General features: G+C 44.1%; 1 protein-coding gene across 7 annotated transcripts; it reads right to left on the bottom strand.

The window, feature by feature from the left end:
* On the bottom strand, positions 1–23,895 carry LOC138648959 (solute carrier family 35 member F3-like). Of its 7 annotated transcripts, XM_069738961.1 has the most exons (7): positions 23,786–23,840; positions 23,514–23,697; positions 19,454–19,667; positions 6,933–7,058; positions 5,153–5,351; positions 3,898–3,987; positions 1–2,083 (listed from the first exon to the last, which is right to left on the bottom strand). In XM_069738961.1, the coding sequence occupies exons 4-7, from the start codon at positions 7,047–7,049 to the stop codon at positions 1,881–1,883; spliced, it is 609 nt and encodes a 202-aa protein (XP_069595062.1). In that variant the 5' UTR covers positions 7,050–7,058; positions 19,454–19,667; positions 23,514–23,697; positions 23,786–23,840; the 3' UTR covers positions 1–1,880. The 7 variants fall into 7 exon arrangements, with proteins under 7 accessions (XP_069595062.1, XP_069595063.1, XP_069595061.1 ...); XM_069738962.1 differs by lacking the exon at positions 23,514–23,697 and having other exon boundaries at positions 23,786–23,868; XM_069738960.1 differs by having other exon boundaries at positions 23,514–23,866.
* Positions 23,896–25,792: the final 1,897 nt, after the last annotated feature.

Genomic DNA, 25,792 nt, shown 5'->3' with positions numbered 1-25,792 from the left:
AAGGAATATTTACAGAATTGTTTTATTTGCATGCTTATTGGTTACAAATAATTCTAAGCGAGCGAAGCTTTGAGAATACAGACCGATGTGAGCTACGAGCTCCTGGTATCTTATTTGCGTTAATCCTTACAAATCTCTTTGGAACCAAATGTTTCTGTGTGTTTAGATGTTACTAATTCCCAGATTTCATGTAAAGTAATCCTCTTAGGTAGTCTAAAGCTAAAATAATGCAGCCGAATATCCCCTGCACGACGGCTAAGTAACATGTTTGCATCAGTATATGTGTTTTACACTTTTGGAGGAGCGTTGTCCCTTTAAAGGGAAGCTGTCAGGTCCCCCTGCTGGGTTGGAGGGTATAGGGGGGACTTGACGGGGTCCCTTTAAACAGCTCTCCAAGATGGAGATGGATGGAAATCTTCTGGAAACAGCTACAAGTTTTCCCCATCAACATTGACGATCAGATAAATTCGCTATTTGCCAACCGTCCAAGCAGTGTCATATCTGCAGCATGTCCATTCTTTCAGCGTTTTTGCAGCTTATTTTTAACTAATGACTGGGGGAAAAAGAGGCATCAAAAATGCACTTTTTTATGCAACGTAATTCCAAAAATCGAAAATGACCGTTTCCCAAAATACAAAGTGATCAAAAAAGGTGCACATACCTAGAAACGGTGCCAACACTACAGCATGTTTCGCCAAAAAAAAAAAAAAAACAGGTCCATTAGCAGAATACTAAAAGAATATTATGGGCCTTGGCATATGTCTATGTTCACACGTTGCGCTTTTGCTGTATTTTTTATTCCAAGTTTGAGCTCCTTACAAAAAGCAGGTTTTGCTTAATTTTTGTTGCGTTTTTTTTGTTTAGTTTTTACTGCATTTTCGTCCGGGTACATTTGTCTCTTGTTCATGCTGATAAAGTTTAATGCCTAAAATAAAAATTGATTCAATTTCATCAGGTTTTAAAACGCAGCAAAACCTGATATCTGCTCTTTTCGCTTAGTTTTTTGCGGCGTTTTTGCGCCACCCGTTTCTTTCAATGAGTGAAAAACGCCGAAAGAAGTGACGTGCTGCATTTTTGCAAAAAACGAGCTCTTATGACAAAACAGGAAAAAAATAAGATGTCGTGGGATTTCTGAAACTTTGCTGATACTGTGAAATGCAACTGAAAATTGGCATAAAAAAAGCATCTAAAAAAACACAAAGTGGGAACATAACCTAAGTGTTTAATGTGCATCAATGTTAAGACATAAACACATAAAAAATGTTGGCACTGAGCCGCAGAAAAAATGTCATACTAATGCCGAACTGTGAACGCTTAAAAAAATAAATAAATAACCTAGAACAATGCCACAATTTCTGCTCCTTGTCCCAAGGTTATGGTTCTTAGAATATCCAGTCTACAAAACAATTTAAATAGACAAATATCTGGCAGGGAAAAAAATAATAATAAAATAATACGTAATTAAATTTGGTATAGTCACGATCACATTGACTCTTGGAAGAAGTGTTCATCACCTACAAATGCAACTGACATATCATTGTGAAAGTGGATCTCTCATCAGAATTCACAATAGAATTATCAGACTCTTTTTGTTAAGGTATGACATAGATCTCCAAACCCGATGAGGCTGGTGTACTTACTTTGAAAGCACATTCAAGAATGGCGGCATAATCCTTTGTGAAAGTTTTATCCTATTACTTTGCTTTTGGCCATGGACCAATTTCTGTTAGATCATGGTGAGCTGACCGTGTTCCTCCGACATATTGCGCATGTATTTTTTCACATTCATCGAAGAAAGATCTGGTCATTTTTTCACTTGCTAAAATAAAGAATGTTAGATGTGATAAAATGTTCAGTAATACAGAAAAGGCGACAAGGATTCACAGTTTGGGTGGGATGGCTGGGAGACTCCTCATGCTCTTGGTATCATCACGAAGATCTTCTTGATGGCTTTGCTCACTAAGCTCTAAAGCAAAATACTCCTGCCAGTTTTCGGGTATTATCACCAACGCTGTCCCAATGCCAATAGCCGAGATCCCCATCAACTTCCCAGTAGATGGAACTTCCCACTGGTGATCCATAGCTGAGAAAACAAAGGAATAAATCCATATGTGCGTATAAATACAAATATAATGGGAGTCAAATACAACCTCCTGAATTAACAAAAAATAAGAAGGCAAAAAAGCAAAAGAAGCGAAGCAAAGATGGAAGAGGGTGGCACACCAATTTTCAACCATTTCACATTGGACAAGCTGCAAGAGGAATCTTTCATTGGTGGAGGAGGTTTAGTCCCATCATTAATAAAGGCTCCTTTCATTTAGGTAACCTAAAGGATGTCCGTTTGCATATACACGGTAATGTTTTGTACTGTATAGATTGCCATGATGATTTATGTGATGACACCTGTTTTGGGTAATGTTTTTGTGATGCTGAGTCACTTCTCATGGAGAAGCTGTGACATGGGATAGTCAAGAAGTCCGAGTTCAATAGCCATGGGGATACGATATAAACCGAGGGAAGAGACAAAGGTATAGTCAGGTAATGGCCCGAGGTCAAAATACCTGGAGGATTGCAGATCAGAGCAAAAGAATTAGACAAATGGATGGTCAAAACGAGGTCCAAGGGCAGGCAGCAATAGATCAATAAGCAAAGTACTAGGCACAAGGAAAACAATCACAGTTACAGCTGCCAGTTAACTGTGACTGCCAGCACAGTTGGGAACAGGGAGCACCTGGAGAGAACTCAGCACCTACCAGTGTCAGTTTGGACAGCCAAGCTGTCAATAAAGACACAGACAGCTCAGCACGCCACTACACCAGACTGGACGACTGAGCTGTCAATCACTGCATCCTAAGACACACCGAGGAGTGGAATCATTACAGTTTTGACTAATGTGTGTTGCCTAATTAAGCCATATGAATCTGGCAAAGTTTGGCAAATATTCCAGGTACATCTTGGTGGGGAAAGTTGCACTCTTTAACATGCACCCATAGTTATATATGGTAAGGTCCCAATACATGGGATGCACAATAGTTGGATATTTCCTACATGTAATAAAATACAGTATTATTTTGAGCAGAGCTGTCTATAGGAGAGTTAGACCAGGCAAAGCCAAATATTAACTTGATTCGGTGCCATCAGAGACAGGCCATAGCGAGGGGTAGCAGACTGTGATACAGCATTTAGTGGCTAGCATAAGTGGACACTCTAGACTGTAGGCAGTTACTTAGGAGGTTAACTTTGCGTTCTGAAATTGCCATCCGTTTCCAAAGGGCGAACTGTAACCTGCCCAATTTGCCTCGTGGTCAAAACCATATACTGTATTAGAGAGCGGCAAGTAGGCTATGGTTCACATGGTTCTGGTTTGGTGGCCAACATGGACACTGTGCCAGGGTCCCTTGTATCTTTTTGCTGAACTCTAGTGGGAAGTTTACATTAATCCTACATTAACTACGGACAGCCCAATGTTTATATTCATCGAGGACTGTTGTTCCAGTCTGGAATGTTGAAGTTCTCCGCACCGCTGAGTGCGATCTTCAACCACTAAGCGGAACAGAGCCACCTAAAATGAACTGTAACCACCAAGCCTGTGGTGCCTCTTGTGTAATCTCTAACCGTCAAGTGTGGTGTGCCGCTGTTGTGGAAAGAAAAGTCTTCTGCTGGCCAGCAACAAGAGGAACGTTCAACCATCTTGTGCCATCTAAATAGATGTTGCTGAAATCCAGCCGGGTGGTGAAACATTTTTTCTCTCAGTCTCAGAAACTTCTGAAACCAATTTGCCATGTATGAATGTACCCTTATGAAACTCTGAAGATTTAAAGAAACAAAAGGGCCATACAAAGATAAGCGAGAGGAAATGTAATAATGTATAACCGTTACAAGAAATAAACAACTTACCTGCTAGAACTGCCGCACTGAGATAGACTCCTAGAGAAACTCCAGATGTGGGGAAGACTTGACTTCCTACTTTCTGTACGAATTGAAATACTGGAGACAAGAAAATACACGAGAATTCAACATTCTCGGTTGGAAGCTTTTCGGTCAACTAAACTTTTACAAACTTATTTTGATTGGCGCTAGAGTCCTCAATAACATCAGCTTGGAGTTTATATGTTCTCCGGACACTTGTATGGGTTTCTGCCAGATATTTTAGTTTTTCCCAGAAACATTCTGATACTGCAAGTTTTTGTCTTTTGTATTTTTTTTTGTGTGCTATTAATGTATTCATATCTAACTTTCTGGCTATTTCCCCACAAATAGTATGTAATTATTTGTTTTTTAATAAGAAATTAATATGTCAAGAGAAATCGTGTAATAAAATTTATACAGTATTTGTATTGGAACTAAATAAGTGGAACGGTCATTATTAGGTTTTTTAATGTTCTATGATGAGTTTTAGCCAAGAGAGGCGGTGCAATGACGTCACACAGCATCGAGCCGCACAAGCCTACTCCATTCATCATGAGGATGGGGCTTCGCGAGTATGTTTTAGGCCCAACCTGGGTGACATTATACTGTGTGAGGGGCACTGGAGAGGCATCATACTGTGTTAGAAACATTGTGGTGGTATCATAATGTATGAGGGGCACAGTGGGGCATCATACTATGTGGATGGGCATCATGGAGGTGTTAGACTGCAAGGGAAGGCTTCATTCTGTATGGGGGTCACAAGAGGGATATCATAGTGGATGGGAGTGCCAAGGGGCTTTACTACGTCACTATTTCTGCGTTGGGTGCACAAAATGGGTTACAGGTGTGTGCCTCCTGAAGAACGGTCAGTAGTGATGAGCGCAAGTGCTCGTTACTTGAGTTTGCCCAGGGTGCTCGGGTATGCACCGAGTATCATGAGTGCTCAAGTGACATGTTCGAGTCCCGACGGTCGTATGTTTCACGGCTTTTAGAGAGTCACAAAACACGCTGGGATTGCCTGACATACACGGGCAATTCCAGCATGTTTTGTGGCTGTCTAACAGCTGCGAATCATGCGGCCGCTTGGGATTCGAACATGTCACTCAAGCATTCGTGATACTCAGTGCATACCCGAGCACCCTGGGCAAACTCGAGTAACGAGCACTTGTGTTCATCAAAAATGGTCAAGTCACACAACAAGGACACACATATTAAGACATAACATTTACGGATAGGTACTTACAAACGAACATGATTACTGTCACACACAGATATTCCACGGATGGTCCTGCTGACCCCTCAGGGACCGCCTCCACTTTTTGCTGAAGATATACTAGTAGAGGAACCCACCACAGGAAAAGACAGCTGCAAACACTACACAGCCCCAAAAACGTAGCAGCATCCTGGTAGTTCAGTCTACCAATAAGGAGGCGAAGCAGGACCTGTGACCATAAGGAGATTTCCCATTATATTTCTTTACCATCCTACCAAAGTAGGAAATAACTGTTTTTTATAGGTAATGAAGAAGTTTAATTTGATCCTACCAGGTATTTTATATAATTTACCTACTGAAGTAACAAAGGTTTGGAGTATCACTTATACTTGTGGAGGAAACAGGCTTGGACTGGCCCACAGGGGGAACAGGCAAATCCACTGGTGGGCTGCCCGAATTGGCACAATCCACTTAATTCACTATGCACAGACAAAGGCAGCATCTCATCATTCATTTAACAAACTAATCAGTTTATTATTATATAGAAGTACAGGTAAATTTGCGAATGAGGGTAATGTAATATCTTCATGTAGCTGAAGAGTGTGCCCCCGGAGTCAATATTACTGGTGGGTCATTTGCAGTCGAACACTGATAGGAAACATATGTACTATATGGTGAAAAGTAAAGGAAATATGTCTACGTAATTGAATTCCAGTTTATCATTCAATTTGATCGCACCCCGGTGTATAACCTCTAGTCCTATCTTCCTCCAATTTATAACCTCCGGCCCTAGAGCCCCCTAGTGTCTGACCTCCAGTCCCTTGCCTCCGTTGCATAACATCCGGCCCCTCGCCCCCTGTTGTGTAACCTCCAGCCCATAGTATATAACATGCGGCTTCTAACCTCTGGTGTATAACTTCCGGCCCCCCGCCATGCTGTCTGCCTTTACTACCATGTGACAGAACGGCTGGTGGCGAAGTACTCACTGATACCTGCCCGGTCCTGTAATAGGAGCCATTGGGGTAACAAGTCAGTTCATGATCATTCTTAACCCATAAGTCTTCCCCCATCACCTGTGAGTGATATTATTGAGAATTGGAAGGAACGCAGCAACTCAACCAAGAAGTCGAGACCCCGCAACATTACAGAGCGGGGGGCCAAGTGCTGGGAAGTAGAGGGCAGAAAAGTCAGCAACGCTCTGCTCGCCCCATAACTCCAGAGTCCAGACCTCTTCTAGTATTAACATCAAGAAAAACACTGCGCCCCCGCCGGGAGTTTCTTGGCCAAGCAGCCGCATGCAGCCGTACATCACCAAGCACAATGCTGAGCCTCGGATGGAGTGGTGTAAAGCTGCCACCACTGGGCTCCGGAGGAAACATGTTCAGTACAGTGACGGCTCACACTTCTCTATCTGCGTCTGATGGAGGACTCTGGATTTGGTGACTGCATTGTGCCGGGAGGGATAAAGCCCTGGGTGGAGGTGGGCTGCTATTAACTGTAGGTGTAATGTGTAGGTGCCCCACCATACTTTTGTGAATATAGTAATATATCACTGACTGCAGAGGTCACCCATCACAGACTAGCACATGATGACTCTTGTTGTAATCAGCTCTCACTTCATTTTTATGCTGATATCATGAGAATAGACTTGTCCTATCGGGCATGCAATGTAAAGTCATGTCAGTCCCTCGGTAGCATCCAGCAGACGTAGCAGTGGCGACGAGTCGATATTTTGCTGCAGAACATTTGGCTAAAGGTTAAACAATTCAAAAGTAAAGTCCGTAATAATGGCCGTTCACAGTTATATTACTTCATTTGATGCAGTCAGAGCCGCTGCAGAGATTGCCAGAATGTGACCTCTTTGTGCCTCCTCTTCGGGGCTCTCAGCGTAGGACATCATCACCACCCCGGCCATACAACAAATCATAGCGACAACCTGCGAGTGGGAACATTCAGGTAAGCGAGGGCGAAGAGAATGCAGAGATGCAAGTTAATACAGACCATTCAAAAACATAGTGCCCCACTCAGGTACGGATCAGGGCCGAAATTCAGTCCTGGCATTTGAAATCACACAGGCCCATGTTGTCCCCGTCCCCATGAACCAGATGGGATATATTACTAATATTACCCTGAATGGAGGAAAGGAAGATTTTCTACAAGACCAATATACTAATGATACCCGTGTGCTGCTGGGGTAAGTGACGGAGTCAGCAACTTTGTGTTTCATCACAACTCTTAACAGTATTGGTGTCTTGAGAACACTGATTCTGTTAACAACGTAGCAGACAAGGCAGCCCATGACCAGACAGGCCCTTCTGGCATTCTCCAGAGTTGCCAGATGGACAGTCCGGCCCTGTTTTCCACCTCACTTTAGAAATTGAAATCAATGAACAGATTGGTTAGATGTGTTGGGCAGCTATGTCTTTTTTTCCCATCGGTCCTGGGAGTCATATTGATGACTTACCCAGAGGTTAGCACTCAGGCAGCATGACGGCCCAGTGGTTAGCACTGCTGCTCTCCTGGGTTCAACTCTGACTGAGGACAATGAGATTCCTCCACTCAGGTGTATTTTAGAAATTGTAATCAGTGACTGCAAATGGGACCTGCTCTAGTTTTTTCCTGACCTTCCCATAAGTGCTGGGATTCATATTGATGATGGTGGGATTTAAACCCTTGACTCCCACGCTGCAAAGCACACGTGCTTTCCACTGAGCCACCGTGCAGCTCGGAAGATAACCTTTGGCAAAATCATTGATATGACTAGCAGCACCAATGGAAAGATCTGGAAAAACTAGAGCAGGACCATTTGCAATTTCTAAAGTACAACTGAAAGGTAGAATTACTCAGACCTCAGTCAGATTTGAACTAAGGACCCAAGCATTGAAAGGTAATCAAGCTAACCACTGAGCAACCGTGCTGCCTGAGAACTACCTGATGGCTAAGTAATCAATATGTCTATCAGTGCCCACCCACAGGTCATGAAAAACTAGAGCAGGTCCATTTGCCATTTCTAAACTGCAACTGAGAGGTAAAATTACTCCAACCTTAGCCAGAATTGAACTAAGGACCCAAGAGTTGAAAGGTAATCGAGCTAACCACTGAGCCATCATAGAATTACCTGATGGCTAGGTCATCAATATACCTATCACTATCCACCGACAGGTCATGAAAAGAAAGAGCAGGTTCCCTTGTGGTCACTGATTTCATTTTCTGAGATGTCTGAGAGGAGGAATCTCATTAATAATCTCAATAATCTCCATGACACGGTCTCCAGAGCTCAGTGCACAAGGGTCCTAGATCCATCCCATTCTTAAATGAGGCAGAGGTGTGCGGGCTTATCCTCCACTGTATTCATTATCTGTGGGACTGTCTGGAAATGACGGAGCTCTGCGTTCTCAGGTGGTCCCATAATAAATGGAGCAGAGTATGAGCAGTTCCACTTCCAAAAACATACTGATAGGATGTGAGTCCTGACGGGGCAATAATGTCTGCAAAGTGAGACTGTTCTTATGAAGAATCTAATATATAATTGCCTAGAATACTACTTCCTGCAATTTGTGCCAACTTCCTGTCCGGAGCTAATGTCTGGAGATAATGTCCGGAGCTAATGTCCGGAGCTAATGTCCGGAGCTAATGTCCGGAGCTAATGTCCGGAGATAATGTCCGGAGCTAATGTCCGGAGCTAATGTCCGGAGCTAATGTCCGGAGCTAATGTCCGGAGATAATGTCCGGAGATAAGTGACGTCAACAGTGTCCAGTGTCTGATTGGTTGCCGCCTGCTGCGAGCGACCAATCAGAAACGTGCCGTACTGTGACACACTCCGCCCGCCATTTTGGTGTGATTTTTGAATTTTTACCTCACAGCAAGTTTCTACTGCGTGGAGGCGGGCCCAGTGACGTTGCTCTTCAAGCTCCTGCCGAATTTCGTCAAAAAAATGATAATACCATTTACCAAAACTATATATATTTAGTTGTGAAGTGGTTCAGTGACATTTTCACACCAATTTTGAACTTTTGTTTGGTGTTTTCTCCATATACTGCCTATTATTTTTGTTATTTCTTACTATTATTTATTAATTGTATTATTCTTACATTTGAATAAATAAAGTATATATGGATTCTAGACTCCCGATTCTTTAGAATCGGGCTGCCATCTAGCAATAAATAATCAAATTGATTGTACAGCACTTTACAGTCATCACTGCACCCATCAGGGGTCATATCTCCTACAGGTCTGTCTTCAGAACATGGGAGGAAACCCACACAGTCACACAAAACCAGGGCTGTGGAGTCGGTAAGCCAAACCTCTGACTCCTCAATTTCTATGACTCCGACTCCACGACTCAGACTCCCTCATATATGGCTCACGTTTAAGTGATACATTTTCTGTAGTGAAATGGTAACTTCAGGCCTTTAATCATTGTTATGATACAATAATCAAGCCATTTAGATAGATCATAAAATATATTTATTGGAATACAACTTTAGAGCAAATCTGTTTTCTATGGGAGTGGAATCATTTTCCTTGTGGTAACGCTTTGCCTACTTCATGTCGTCCAAATACTTTTCAAAATCAAACTCCTCATCTGATGAGGATGAAGGAACGGCAGCAGCAGCAGCACTGGCAGGACCCGAGCCCTCTTGCTCTTGGCCGTCCCGTAGCCCACTCATCCTAACTGCTCCCTCAATCAGAGCTTCTTTTCCTTTCGTAAGCTGTTGACCATCCAGCAATATACAATGACTCGGGTCCACATAAACAGCTGCCAGAAGAATGTTATTTTCTAATAGTAGTGTCTCTCTCTGTTTAATTGAAACAGCAATGCCATCTGCAATTAAACCTCCTCGTTGGGACAGGCAAAACAACAAGTTCTTCCATTCCTTTATAAAAATGCCAGGAGATAAATCCTCAGCTTGTAACTTTTTAGTCACTGAAAATGGATGATGAAGCAATTCCTTCAATTCAGCCACCTGTGTCCATTGACCTTTATGTAGTGTTACCTGGGAGTTGGCCATGTCTACAAGGAAGGGTTTCAGCTCAAGCAATCATCAACCATTAAATAGGTGCTGCCCCACCGAGTGGCTTGAAACACAATTGCTCTTTTTCCAGCATGTCTCCTCAAGATGGAATCAATTTTAGGGGTTCTGGCAGCAATAGCCAATTTCCTCACTTTGCTAATCAGAGTTCCAGCATGTCCCTCTTGCAGACTATCTCCTATTGCCAGCTGCAGCGTGTGCACAACACAGCGCATGTGATGAACAGGAAAGAGGTGTGGAACAGCTTCTACAAGATCATCTCCATCAGTCGTGTTCATGCCCAGCGGAGCCAAGAGAAGCAAAGAGAAACTGGTATACATGTATGTGGTAGAAAGAGGGATGAAACGGCCCTGAGAGACGACAGTCAGGTCCTCAACAGCCGCACTATGCTCTGTAAGATGGATGGCTGATAGGTGTGTTGATGGGTGATGGAAGCATTATGGATAGATAGGATTGAAGCAGAGATTATTATTATATAAGAAAGCTACAGGACTTTTGATATCACAATAATTAAATTATTAAATGGGTATTCCGTCCCAGTTTACCATTTTTGCCATATTTATGTCAAGCAATCCAGTCCTGCAAATGCATTTGTATGATGCCATATACAAAGCACTATGCCCTGAGGCCACCTGTCACGATATGTAGAGACTCCACAGGGGGTAGCTCGACGGACGGCATGACACACACACAATGGGATGGAAATGGGGAGAGCAAGGCCCTACTGATAAGGAGATGTAGACTCATGCACCAATAAACAGTAGTGCATAGTAGTTGTAATATATGCAATAATAAACATTATTCCGACAGGTTAGCATTGTAGGTTTCCAGTGCTCGGGTTATTGGTTCAAATCTACCCAAGGGCAATCATTCCTCCATTAATTAGGAGGCGTTTACCCTGTTGTGCGCTACCACTAGAAATGTGTTGAAGATTTTTTTCTGGCGCGCTTGGACATATCCCTTCCTGCTCAAGCTTCACCTGCTTTTCAAAAAGTTGTCTGGCACTGATGTAAAAGCATCAGAAGTCACAAAATTTTGGATAAACATTTTACGACATTTCAATCAGTTTTATACATCCTCATAGGGGCTGTGGGGGCATCATGAAGCATGGGGGCCTCACACAGTGGGGTTCCCATACATTGTTGGGGCATCATAAAGTATGGGGGCCCTTCATATAGTAGGGAGGGGTTCCTCAAACATTCATTTTAGGGGCTACTATGGGGGTCCTCAGAGCATAGGGGTCATTATACAGCTTGGAACTAATGTGGGGGCCATCATACACTGTGAGAGCTACTGTGGGGGCCATCATACACTGTGAGAGCTAATGTGGGGGCCATTATACAGTTTGGGGACTATCGTGGGGGTAATCATAAAGTGTTGAGACTACTGTTGGAGACCATTGTTGTGGGCTCGTCATTCTGTGTAATAGAGGAACAGTGGGCCTATTATATCGCATATAGGGGCTCAGTGAGCCCATCAGACTGTGTATGGGGCAGTTGTTTTCCCACCATACTATCTATAGGGGAGCTGTTGGCCGATTATACTATGTAAAAGGAAGTTATGGGCACATTATACTGTGTATAGAGGAGCTGTGTTCCCATCATACTGTGTATAGAGGAGCTGTAGGCCCAAAATACGGTGTATAGAGGAGCTGTGGGCCCAAAATACGGTGTATAGAGGAGCTGTGCTCCCACCATACTGTTTATGGGGGAGCTGTAGGCCCAAAATACGGTGTATAGAGGAGCTGTGGGCCCAAAATACTGTGTATAGAGGAGCTCTATTCCAACCATACTGAGCATAGGGGAGCTGTTGGCCTATTATAATGTGTATAGGGAGCTGTATTCCCATCATACTGTGTATAGGGAGCTGTATTCCCATCATACTGTGTATAGGGAGCTGTGTTCCCACAATACTATGTATAGGGGAACTCTTAGCCCAAAATACTGAGTACAGGGGAGCTGTGGGGGGGCATTATATTGTGTATAGGGGAGCTGTTGGCCTATTATATTGTGCACTGAGAACTTAAGCATTATTGTTATGGGGCACTCACAGTACTGCGACCGTCACATGCACATTGTGCATTATTACTTTCTAGGGGAAAAATGTGGACACTGTTTTCTAGGGCACTTTCTTAGGGCATTTATATTTTCTAGGAGTCGATTTTACCATCTAAAGGGTACACAGGAGGCATTTTACTTGTTCCTTCTGGCTTGAATAGAATGTAAAGGTTGCAGCCAATCCAGGGGTAACTAAACATATCACTGGGACAACCTGGGGCTCAAGAGGTTTGGGGGCCCATTTCCACTAACAAGGCAGGTTCAATTGTGCCTTATGATGAGCTATTGGGCTATAAAGGCCCCAGATATTGTTCTTATACAGAGGTCCTCTCCTGCCTGTGTCTGCCATTCAGCCAATCATTGGCCACTGATTGTCTGCAGTGGTCATGTGATGTCCCCAGGAAGAGGAAGTCAGGTGACCTGCCGTAAAAGCAGGTGGCAGAACAGCAAGAGACCAGTAGGAAATTATCAGATCTTTTTTGGTTTTAATAACCCCATAGAACCATATTTATTATAAAAAGTAGTGGACAATCCCTTTAAGACATTGAAACACACTTTTTCTATTGCACTTTTGGTGGATTTGTATGACATGATTATATTGCATTACTTACTCTCGTCCCCATAAATTGGTCCCTTAGTATGGTCCAAGAGAGAAGATAACAGATAGCCGTGCTGCAGGAATAAAGAGCAGCTACTTCCGAGGTGCACAGGCTGCGTAAAGCAAGAAAGTAAAGGGAGTGGGCGAGGAGAGACAGACTACAGATGGGAAGGATTCTCTTTATCGCCAGCACAGTGGTAACAGAGTGAGGACCAAGTTTCCAGCTACGGGAATTTGGGGTTAGGGGCAAAAAAAAGGGACAGAAGAGAGAAGATAGGTAAGACAATGACTTCTGTACAGTGCACCCTTATGTACATGAGGACCCTAATAAGACGCTGTAAAGTCAGAGCTGTCAATCAAGAAGGAGGTGGGTTGAGATAGATGCAAATCAAACAGCTGGAAATGTGCTTTTTTCATCATCCTTACTCACCCTTCCCAGGTCCGCAGCTGCCCCTGGTGTCTGTTATCGTCTGCAGTGCTTATATGAGGTCAACAGCGCTGCAGCCAATCACTGCCAACCTGAGCGGCCACTGAGCTCACTGATTGGATGCCACAATGCTGATGTGATGTCAGACAACAACAGACACTGGCAGTATCGACAGACTCGTCATTGGACCTGGGATGGATGAACAAGGCGCACTTGTTAGTTTTTGGGGGTTTTTTAAGCTCGTTTAACCCCTTCATGACCCAGCCTATTTTGACCTTAAAGACCTTGCCGTTTTTTGCAATTCTGACCAGTGTCCCTTTATGAGGTAATAACTCAGGAACGCTTCAACGGATCCTAGCGGTTCTGAGATTGTTTTTTCGTGACATATTGGGCTTCATGCTAGTGGTAAATTTAGGTCAATAAATTCTGCGTTTATTTGTGATAAAAATGGAAATTTGGCGAAAATTTTGAAAATTTCGCAATTTTCACATTTTGAATTTTTATTCTGTTAAACCAGAGAGATATGTGACACAAAATAGTTAATAAATAACATTTCCCACACGTCTACTTTACATCAGCACAATTTTGGAAACAAAATTTTTTTTTGTTAGGAAGTTATAAGGGTTAAAATTTGACCAGCGATTTGTCATTTTTACAACGAAATTTACAAAACCATTTTTTTTAGGGACCACCTCACATTTGAAGTCAGTTTGAGGGGTCTATGTGGCTGAAAATACCCAAAAGTGACACCATTCTAAAAACTGCACCCCTCAAGGTACTCAAAACCACATTCAAGAAGTTTATTAACCCTTCAGGTGCTTCACAGCAGCAGAAGCAACATGGAAGGAAAAAATGAACATTTAACTTTTTAGTCACAAAAATTATCTTTTAGCAACAATTTTTTTATTTTCCCAATGGTAAAAGGAGAAACTGAACCACGAAAGTTGTTGTCCAATTTGTCCTGAGTACGCTGATACCTCATATGTGGGGGTAAACCACTGTTTGGGCGCACGGCAGGGCTTGGAAGGGAAGGAGCGCCATTTGACTTTTTGAATCAAAAATTGGCTCCACTCTTTAGCGGACACCATGTCACGTTTGGAGAGCCCCCGTGTGCCTAAAAATTGGAGCTCCCCCACAAGTGACCCCATTTTGGAAACTAGACATCCCAAGGAACTTATCTAGATGCATAGTGAGCACTTTGAACCCCCAGGTGCTTCACAAATTGATCCGTAAAAATGAAAAAGTACTTTTTTTTTCACAAAAAAATTCTTTTAGCCTCAATTTTTTCATTTTCACATGGGCAACAGGATAAAATGGATCCTAAAATGTGTTGGGCAATTTCTCCTGAGTACACCAATACCTCACATGTGGGGGAAAACCACTGTTTGGGCACATGGTAAGGCTCGGAAGGGAAGGAGCGCCATTTGACTTTTTGAATGAAAAATTATTTCCATCGTTAGCGGACACCATGTCGCGTTTGGATAGCTCCTGCGTGCCTAAACATTGGCGCTCCCCCACAAGTGACCCCATTTTGGAAACTAGACCCCCCAAGGAACTTATTTAGATGCCTAGTGAGCACTTTAAACCCTCAGGTGCTTCACAAATTGATCTGTAAAAATGAAAAAGTACTTTTTTTTCACAAAAAAATTCTTTTCGCCTCAATTTTTTCATTTTCACATGGGCAGTAGGATAAATCGGATCATAAAATTTGTTGGGCAATTTCTCCCGAGTACGTCGATACCTCATATGTGGGGGTAAACCACTGTTTGGGCACTCGGCAGGGCTCGGAAGGGAAGGCGCGCCATTTGACTTTTTGAATGGAAAATTAGCTCCAATTGTTAGCGGACACCATGTCGCGTTTGGAGAGCCCCTGTGTGCCTAAACATTGGAGCTCCCCCACAAGTGACCCCATTTTGGAAACTAGACCCCCCAAGGAACTTATCTAGATGCATATTGAGCACTTTAAACCCCCAGGTGCTTCACAGAAGTTTATAACGCAGAGCCATGAAAATAAAAAATAATTTTTCTTTCCTCAAAAATGATTTTTTAGCCTGGAATTTCCTATTTTGCCAAGGATAATAGGAGAAATTGGACCCCAAATATTGTTGTCCAGTTTGTCCTGAGTATGCTGATACCCCATATGTGGGGGTAAACCACTGTTTGGGCGCACGGCAGGGCTCGGAAGGGATGGCACGCCATTTGGCTTTTTAAATGGAAAATTAGCTCCAATCATCAGCGGACACCATGTCACGTTTGGAGAGCCCCTGTGTGCCTAAACATTGGAGATCCCCCAGAAATGACACCATTTTGTAAACTAGACCCCCAAAGGAACTAATCTAGATGTGTGGTGAGGACTTTGAACCCCCAAGTGCTTCACAGAAGTTTATAACGCAGAGCCATGAAAATAAAAAAAAAAAATTATTTTCTCAAAAATGATCTTTTAGCCTGCAATTTTTTATTTTCCCAAGGGTAACAGGAGAAATTTGACCGCAAAAGTTGTTGTCCAGTTTCTCCTGAGTACGCTGATACCCCATATGTGGGGGTAAATCACTGTTTGGGCACGTGCCGGGGCTCGGAAGTGAAGTAGTGACGTTTTGAAATGCAGACTTTGATGGAATGCTCTGTGGGCGTCACGTTGCGTTTGCAGAGCCCCTGATGTGGCTTAACAGTAGAAACCCCCCACAAGTGACCCCATTTTGGAAACTAGACCCCCAAAGGAACTTATCTAGATGTGTGGTGAGCACTTTGAACCCCCAAGTGCTTCATAGAAGTTTATAATGCAGAGCCGTGAAAATAATAAATACGTTTTCTTTTCTCAAAAATAATTATTTAGCCCAGAATTTTTTATTTTCCCAAGGGTTACAGAAGAAATTTGACCCCAAAAGTTGTTGTCCAGTTTCTCCTGAGTACGCTGATACCCTATATGTGGGGGTAAACCACTGTTTGGGCACATGCCGAGGCTCGGAAGTGAAGTAGTGACGTTTGGAAAAGCAGACTTTGATGGAATGCTCTGTGGGCGTCACGTTGCGTTTGCAGAGCCCCTGATGTGGCTTAACAGTAGAAACCCCCCATAAGTGACCCCATTTTGGAAACTAGACCCCGAAAGGAACTTATCTAGATGTGTGGTGAGCACTTTGAACCCCCAAGCGCTTCATAGAAGTTTATAATGCAGAGCCGTGAAAATAATAAATACGTTTTCTTTCCTCAAAAATAATTATTTAGCCCAGAATTTTTTAATTTTCCCAAGGGTAACAGGAGAAATTTGACCCCAATATTTGTTGTCCAGTTTCTCCTGAGTACGGTGATACCCCATATGTGGGGGTAAACTACTGTTTGGGCACATGCCGGGGTTTGGAATTGAAGTAGTGACGTTTTGAAATGCAGACTTTGATGGAATGCTCTGCGGGCGTCACGTTGCGTTTGCAGAGCCCCTGATGTGCCTAAACAGTAGAAACCCCCCACAAGTGACCCCATTTTGGAAACTAGACCCCGAAAGGAACTTATCTAGATGTGTGGTGAGCACTTTGAACCCCCAAGTGCTTCATAGAAGTTTATAATGCAGAGCCGTGAAAATAATAAATACGTTTTCTTTCTCCAAAAATAATTATTTAGCCCAGAATTTTTTATTTTCCCAAGGGTTGCAGGAGAAATTGGACCCCAAAAGTTGTTGTCCAGTTTCTCCTGAGTACGCTGATACCCCATGAGTGGGGGTAAACCACTGTTTGGGCACACGTCGGGGCTCAGAAGGGAAGTAGTGACTTTTGAAATGCAGACTTTGATGGAATGGTCTGCGGGCGTCACGTTGAGTTTGCAGAGCCCCTGGTGTGCCTAAACAGTAGAAACCCCCACAAGTGACCCCATTTTAGAAACTAGACCCCCCAAGGAACTTATCTAGATATGTGTTGAGCACTTTGAACCCCCAAGTGCTTCACAGACGTTTACAACGCAGAGCCGTGAAAATAAAAAATCATTTTTCTTTCCTCAAAAATTATGTTTTAGCAAGCATTTTTTTAGATTCACAAGGGTAACAGGAGAAATTGGACCCCAGTAATTGTTGCGCAGTTTGTCTTGAGTATGCTGGTACCCCATATGTGGGGGTAAACCACTGTTTGGGCACACGTCAGGGCTCGGAAGTGAGGGAGCACCATTTGACTTTTTGAATACGAGATTGGCTGGAATCAATGGTGGCGCCATGTTGCGTTTGGAGACCCCTGATGTGCCTAAACAGTGGTAACCCCTCAATTCTACCTCCAACACTAACCCCAACACACCCCTAACCCTAATCCCAACTGTAGCCGTAACCCTAATCCCAACTGTAGCCATAACCCTAACCACAGCCCTAACCCCAACACACCCCTAACCACAACCCTAATTCCAACCCTAACCCTAAGGCTATGTGCCCACGTTGCGGATTCGTGTGAGATATTTCCGCACCATTTTTGAAAAATCCGCGGGTAAAAGGCACTGCGTTTTACCTGCGGATTTTCAGCGGATTTCCAGTGTTTTTTGTGCGGATTTCACCTGCGGATTCCTATTGAGGAACAGGTGTAAAACGCTGCGGAATCCGCACAAAGAATTGACATGCTGCGGAAAATACAACGCAGCGTTCCCGCGCGGTATTTTCCGCACCATGGGCACAGCGGATTTGGTTTTTCATATGTTTACATGGTACTGTAAACCTGATGGAACACTGCTGCGAATCCGCAGCCAAATCTGCACCGTGTGCACATAGCCTAATTCTAAAGGTATGTGCACACGCTGCGGAAAACGCTGCGGATCCGCAGCAGTTTCCCATGAGTTTACAGTTCAATGTAAACCTATGGGAAACAAAAATCGCTGTACACATGCTGCGGAAAAACTGCACGGAAACGCAGCGGTTTACATTCCGCAGCATGTCACTTCTTTGTGCGGATTCCGCAGCGGTTTTACAACTGCTCCAATATAAAATCGCAGTTGTAAAACCGCAGTGAAATGCGCAGAAAAAAACGCGGTAGAGGACCAGAATACGTGTGCACATACCGAAACCCTAACCCTAGCCCTAACCCTAGCCCTAACCCTAACCCTAACCCTAGCCCTAACCCTAACCCTAGCCCTAACCCTAACCCTACCCCTAGCCCTAACCCTAGCCCTAACCCTAACCCTACCCCTAACCCTAACCCTAGCCCTAACCCTAACCCTAGCCCTAACCCTAGCCCTACCCCTAACCCTAGCCCTAACCCTAGCCCTAACCCTACCCCTAACCCTACCCCTAACCCTACCCCTAACCCTATTCTAACATTAGTGGAAAAAAAATTTTCTTTATTTTTTTATTGTCCCTACCTATTGGGGTGACAAAGGGGGGGGGGGGGTCATTTATTATTTTTTTTATTTTGATCACTGAGATAGATTATATCTCAGTGATCAAAATGCACTTTGGAACGAATCTGCCGGCCGGCAGATTCGGCGGGCGCACTGCGCATGCGCCCGCCATTTTGGAAGATGGCGGCGCCCAGGGAGAAGACGGACGGGACCCCGGCTGGATCGGTAAGTATGATGGGGTGGGGGGGGAGCACGGGGGGGGGGGAATCGGAGCGCGGGAGGGGTGGAACGGAGCATGGGGGGCGTGGAACGGAGCACGGGGGGCGTGGAACGGAGCACGGGGGGGTGGAAAGGAGCACCGGTGGGGGGTGGATCGGAGTGCAGGGGGGGTGATTGGAGCACGGGGGGAGCGGACAAGAGCACGGGGGGGAGCGGAGCACAGGACGGAGGGGAGCCGGAGCAGTGTACCGGCCAGATCGGGGGGCTGGGGGGGCGATCGGTGGGGTGGGGTGGGGACACATTAGTATTTCCAGCCATGGCCGATGATATTTCAGTATCGGCCATGGCTGGATTGTAATATTTCACCAGTTATAATAGGTGAAATATTACAAATCGCTCTGATTGGCAGTTTCACTTTCAACAGCCAATCAGAGCGATCGTAGCCACGAGGGGGTGAAGCCACCCCCCCTGGGCTAAACTACTACTCCCCCTGTCCCTGCAGATCGGGTGAAATGGGAGTTAACCCTTTCACCCCATCTGCAGGGACGCGATCTTTCCATGACGCCGCACAGGCATCATGGGTCGGATTGGCACCGACTTTCATGACGCCTATGTGGCGTCATGGGTCGGGAAGGGGTTAAAATCCAATCACAGGTAAATAGATTCTCTAAGATTTTGAAATGAAAAAAATAAATTACCCGTTTTTTGGCTCACCGCGTCCCCATTTAATGACGCGGCAAAGAATAGCGGCCAAAACGGAGGTCACGCTGCAAATCCAAGCCACGAACGCAGGATCCCAGCCGTGCTCCACGACAAGAGAGGCGGTGTGGCTACCGACACCCCACAACGGGGCAGAGATGAGAACTGAAAGTAGGAAGCGTCCGCAGCCTCGCCACTGAATTACTGGCTGTCCTGGAGAAAGGAGACAGGAAACAGAATATCAGAGAAACTTTACGCCTATTTTTTGTCAATCACCAAATGTTTCTTTTAAATTGCGCTTATTTGGAAGTGAATTTTCTACTTTCTGTCTGTTCACCATGGCGGGGTATCTGTAATCCAGGTGGTTTGGGCCAATTCATTATTTTCAACTTTAAAAAAAAAAATAGCAAATTTTTTTGTACTCCAGTCCTCCCATGGAGTGATATTTTGGTTTGTTAGAATTTTTGTCCAAAACTGTCAGAGGTGCGTGCAACACCTTAAAGGAACCTGCGACTTTTTTGCTCTAAAAAAGGCGAAAAACGCTAAAAGGCAAAATTACCGAGCATTTTTGATTTTGCGTAAAAATTCAATTTTGATGAATTTGGCACAGCAAACGGAAGATGAATAACACTAAAGAAAAAGGAGAAAACATCTTAACCCTTCCCTCCCAAGCAAATGATGATTCAGGCCCTAAAAGTCAACATCGGTTGGGGACTGGAGTAGCACTCCTGGTGTAAAAAACTGCGTCATTTTTGTAGAATCCGCCAGGCGGGCATAACCGCATAGCCCGTTTCGTAAAGCTGTGAAAAACACCAAAATTTGTTAATTTTTTTGTGCAAAAATGTTGGGACTTTGAAAAGTGTTTTACACCAGTTTTCTGGAATGGCCCCCAATAATATAGGGTGCAGGTCACAAAACAGTGTTGGAAAAAGAAGAAATCCTCCAGCGATGAAAAAGGTCACATTTATTCATAGTAGTTAATAATTGTTATAATAGATGGCAGGATCACATGTAAATGCACTAAACCAACGCGTTTCGCCGAAAAGCCTTACTCAAGGGCTCAAGCTGCATCATAATTCCTGAGCATTTAGCTTGATAAAGCGCCATTGTTTTATAGCTCGAATCATCTTTCATCCGACTATCAGACAGAAGTTTCGAACACGGGCGACTTAATTCAACAGATCGACTGTCTGTCACTGATTGGCTAAAATGAACATTCCCGATAAATTCCACCCAATGAACTTTGTGGTTGAAAATTTCAATTTTTAGTGTAGTGTGTACGGGTAACATAAAACATGTTCAGGGCAATTTTGTTTTTGCTTCATGTTAATAAATGGGTTTTTAGCTTCTATGTACATTACTGACTGCCGAAAGAGATCAACTGGAGCCTGTCTCATGCCGATGAGGAGCTTGTAATCCCTGTGTCTTTTACTGATTGCTTGTCAGTTGATTTATGAGCACAGCTAACATTGAAGTTGGGCTAAACTTTCATGTGATTGTAGAGAAAAGTCCAGTAAAAAGCTGATAAAAGAGTTACAAACTCCCTATCAGAATGAGCTCACTGAAGGATTCTTAGTTCACTCAAGCCAGCACGGAGGCTATGGAAGACGAACGGTGCAACATTTTTAATAAGAGCCAATTAAAAAAAAAATTTTCAGCCCAAAATACATGCTTTTAAGTGAATGCATTCTTTAAATCGGTATGTAGTATATCAATGTGTTGTATGCTGTGTATGGGGGTCTTGTGGTACCATTGTGATAATAAAATTGGTTCATAAGGCAGCCACATCTATAAAATATCTACAACCAACCGCTGTATGTAGAAAAATGTGAAATAACAGGGCAGGCGGTTCCAAGGTTGCGTGGCGGGTCTCACCCTGTGTGCGGGTATATGGAGAGACCTGCCACTCAAGGGCAGAGGGCGGGGAGAAGCTGTTAGGGACCCGCCTTTATGACTAGTCTCCCATCCGGCTCGGTTCCCCTCGATTTCTTTAGTTTTTTTTTTTTGCTGCATTTTCCTTGCAAAAAAGATTATGGAACACTCCCTAAAGTTGGTCAGCCACTCAGTCCTGGAGATTCCGTGCAGACAGTATAACGGTACGCAGAAAGCGAGATCATGAGATCGACTGCGGGGAGAAGACAACGTGACCCTGCTGCGAATGAAGCGAGAGAGAGAAGGATTCATTCTGTGATAATTCAAACTGGAAAGTCACGCGCACACCGACACCGCCACCGACAAGGAGATCATCCACATCCCTAGCCAAGAAAACACGAAAGGAAAAAATAGCGGGAAAGTAACAGGTGAATGTCTCAGCAATCCTGTGTTTACAATCTTTGGCCATTTTTCTGGAGTCATTTCCTCCTTTTTTTTTAGTGGCTTTAGCGTTTATGCCTTATTCTCTAAGGGTTTTGTGCCACTTTTTATGTTGCCTTTCTATTTTATTCTATTTTATTCTATTTTCCTCAACCGCTTTGCTTATCCAGATACTTTTACCAAATGTGTCTGACCGGAGTAAGGTTTCTGGATGAGTTTTCAATTTGGCGCATTTTTGCGACTTTTCAAAGGATTTGCAACTTTTGGTGCTGAAACAGTTAAAGATGGAACTAAAGAACATTTTTGATTTTTCGCCAAATTCCTGAACCCCGTGCGCCATTTTGAGAAATGTTGCACAAAAAATGACAGTGAATATCATGCGACAAAGAAAGGACAGTGACTGTAATAAATCATAAAGAATGCATCGGTTCCGGCAGTGTCTGTCACATAAGTAGAAAACATTTCATACAGCAGTGGCCAACTCCGAATTCTAAGCACGGGACAGGAAATCCAAGGACTGCTAATAAATGACTGTCAGACAGCGGCTGGCATAGCGCGCAGCTCACCCCTCCATGGAAACCAGCCCTGGACACATTTGTTCACATTATTATAAATATGGATTCTCTCTTACTCTCTTTCCTGCTTTCTTTCTCTCTCTCCTTTGTTCTTCCTTCCTTCCTTCCTCTTCGTTCTCTTTCCTGCTTTTTTCTCTCTTTTCTTATTTTTCTCTTTCCTGCTTTCTTTCTCTCTTTTCTTATTTTTCTCTTTCCTGCTTTCTTTCTCTCAACTTTTACCTTTCTTTCTTTCTCTTTCTTTCTCTCCTTCCTTTTTCTTTTGTTTCTTCTTTCTCTCTTTACTTCTCTCATTCCTTCTTTGTCTCTCTTCTGTCTCTTTTGTTTCTTCTGTCCCTCTTTCCTTCTGTCTCCTTTTTCCTTCTTTTCTTTCTTGCTTTCTTTCTTTTCTGCTTTCTTTTTCTTTGTTTCCCTCATTCTCTCCTTCTTTCTCTCTTTCCTGCTTTCTTTATCTCCTTTTTCCTTCTTTCTCTGCTTCTTTATTTCTCTTTCTTTCTTTTTCTCTATTTTTCCTGCTTTCTTTCTCTCACTTTCCCGCTCCAGTTTCTTTCTTTCTTTCTTTCTTTCTTTCTTTCTTTCTTTCTCTTTCTTTCTCTCTCTTTCCTTCTGTCTCCCTTTTCCTTCTTTTCTCTCTCTCTTTCTTTCTTTCTTTTTCTCTTTCTTTCTTTCTTTCTTTCTTTCTCTCTCTCTCTTTCCTTCTGTCTCCCTTTTCCTTCTTTTCTCTCTCTCTTTCCTTCTGTCTCCCTTTTCCTTTTCTTTCTTTCTTTCTTTTTCTCTTTCCTTCTTTTCTCTCTCTTTCTTTCTTTCTCTCTCTCTTTCCTTCTGTCTCCCTTTTCCTTCTTTTCTCTCTCTTTCTTTCTCTCTTTCTTAACCCACTAAAAGCACTTTCATTACTCTTCCCATTTATTTAATGGAAAATCCACTCAATATTCATACGGTGATATTTTTTTTCCCCAATGAGTGTCTGACAACCTTACTGTTGATAAAAAGAAGTGACGTCACTTCTTTGAGGTGGATCCATGCAAACCACCATGTGAAAAAATACACACAAAAAAACAAAAACTATAAAAACAAGAAAAAAATGTCGCATTTTCTGGAGTGGAATCCTTTTGAAAAACATGTCAGATTACTGTGTGAACGTAGCCTTAGATGCCTTGGTCGTGCTAGCACTCACCTGTATCTTCAGTCTCATGGATATGAGGAGATGCCGCAGTTGCTGGGGTCACTTTTGCTGTCAGTACCTTCACACTTTCTCTTGCCATATTTTATATGATAAAAATTCTCCCCTTCTTCCTCAGCTGTGCTTGTGCATCAGTGACCAAGACTTCATGACGATTCCTTTCTGTATTCCGCCGCCGCTTTCCATTAATAGCGAAGGATCAGTTACAGATCAGTGGATTAATTCAAAGATCTTCTCCACAAACAACAGGATTTTTGGTTGCTTACCGTAAAATCTGTTTCTCGGAGCCTTCATTGGGGGACACAGAAACCATGGGTGTATGCTGCTGCCACTAGGAGGCTGACACTATGCAAATAAAAAAGTTAGCTCCTCCTCTGCAGTGTACACCCCACCGACAGGAAGCAGGATATTCAGTTAGTGAGAAAGCAGTAGGAGAAGCAACGTGTAAAAGAGAAAGAATAATAATAACATAATAAACTTTATCCACATAGCGCCAACAAATTCCACGGCGCTCCATAGATTAACAGTTTCAAGCACTCAAAGAGTATTCAAAGAACTCAAACGTATACAGTAAACAGAGCTGTTCAACTTGGGAGGGAGCTGTGTCCCCCAATGAAGGCTCCGAGAAACAGATTTTACGGTAAGCAACCAAAAATCCTGTTTTCTCTATCGCCTTTCATTGGGGGACACAGAAACCATGGGACGTCCCAAAGCAGTCCCTGGGGTGGGAAAAACAGACTTCCATCAGGTCCGAGGACTCACCACTGCTGCCTGCAGGATCCTTCTGCCCAGGCTGGAGTCCGCCGTAGTCCGGCGAAACGTGTGGATGGAAGACCAGGTTGCCGCTTTGCAAAGCCGTCGGCGAAAGCCCCTGTGACGTACCACACTGGAAGCGCCGACTGCCCGGGTAGAGTGAGCCTTTATCTCAGGAGGGGCACTCTGTTCTTGACCCGGTAAGCTTCCAAAATTGCCGTTCTGATCGAGCGAACAATAGTCGCCTTGGAAGCCAGCAGGTCTCTACGCACGCCATCAAGGATGACGAAAAGAGAATCCATCTTTCGGAAAGCGGCCGTGCTAGCCAGGGAGATCCTCACTGCCCTGACGGGGTCCAGCCTGTACAACGATCGCTCCAGAGGATGAGTCGGAGCTGGACAAAAGGAAGGCAAAACGATGTCCTCGCTGAGGTGGAAAGATGAAAACTACCTCGTGAAAAGAAGGAAGGCGGAGGCCTGGGACCACCTTGTCCTGGTGGAAAAACCATAAAGGAAAACCAAATGGAAAAACCATAAAGGAGGTCGGCAAGAAATGGCCGCCAACTCAAACACGCGGCGGATCGAAGAGATGGACTTGAGAAAAGCCACCTTCCGAGATAGAACTGACAGGGAAAACTCCCCGAGAGGCTCAAAAGGGGGGAACCCCTGAGAATAACCAGCACAACCTTTAAATCCCATGAATCCACAGAGGCCCTGTACAGAGGGACAGAGTGGGCTACTCCTTGAAGGAAGGTCTTAACCTGTGGCTGAGAAGATAACGTCTTCTTAAAGGGAAGAAGAGCGCAGGAACCTGGCCCTTTATGGAACTGAGAGCGAAGCCCAAATCCAGTCCTGCCTGAAGGAAAACCAAATGGAAGGCAGGGAAAGGACATAGGTGAAAAGCGGTTGGACTCGCATCAACGAAAGTAAGCCTTTCAGGTACGATAGTAGATCCTGAAAGAAGACGAAGGCTTCCTAGCCTGGATTATAGCGTGACCCATCCGGGCCGAAAGACCGGACGCTCTTAGAACTGTGGAGTCCACAGCCACGCCGTTAAACTGAGCGATCGATAATTCGGGTGGCAGATCGGACCCTGAGACAGCAGATCGGGTCTGTTTGGAAGGCACCAGGGGTGACCGGGAGAAGATTGATGATGTCCGCAAACCAAGACCTCCTGGGCCAATCCGGGACGATCAGAATGACCGACACTCATCCCGCCTTGATCTTTTCGACAGCTTGGAAAGCAAGGGAAAGGGGTGGGAACCGATAGGGGAGCGCGAACTGCAACCAAGGAATGGCCAGAGTGTTAACACCACTGTGAGAGGATCGCGGGACCTTGGACCGACCCAAGGGACCTTCCTATTCAATCGGGACGCCATGAGGTGCACATCTGGAGTCCCCCAATCGAAGAGCAATCCGATAGGAAACCTCCTGAAGTACCAGTCCCCTGCCACAAGGCCCTCGCGGCCGAGGAAGTCGGCGGCCTAAATGTCCACGCTGGGGACATGCACTGCGGAGCTC

This window comes from Ranitomeya imitator, chromosome 9 (assembly GCF_032444005.1).
Source record: "Ranitomeya imitator isolate aRanImi1 chromosome 9, aRanImi1.pri, whole genome shotgun sequence".
NCBI lineage: Eukaryota > Metazoa > Chordata > Amphibia > Anura > Dendrobatidae > Ranitomeya > Ranitomeya imitator.
The sequence above is the reverse complement of the archived record's forward strand: the minus strand, read 5'-3'. Positions and strand labels throughout refer to the sequence as shown.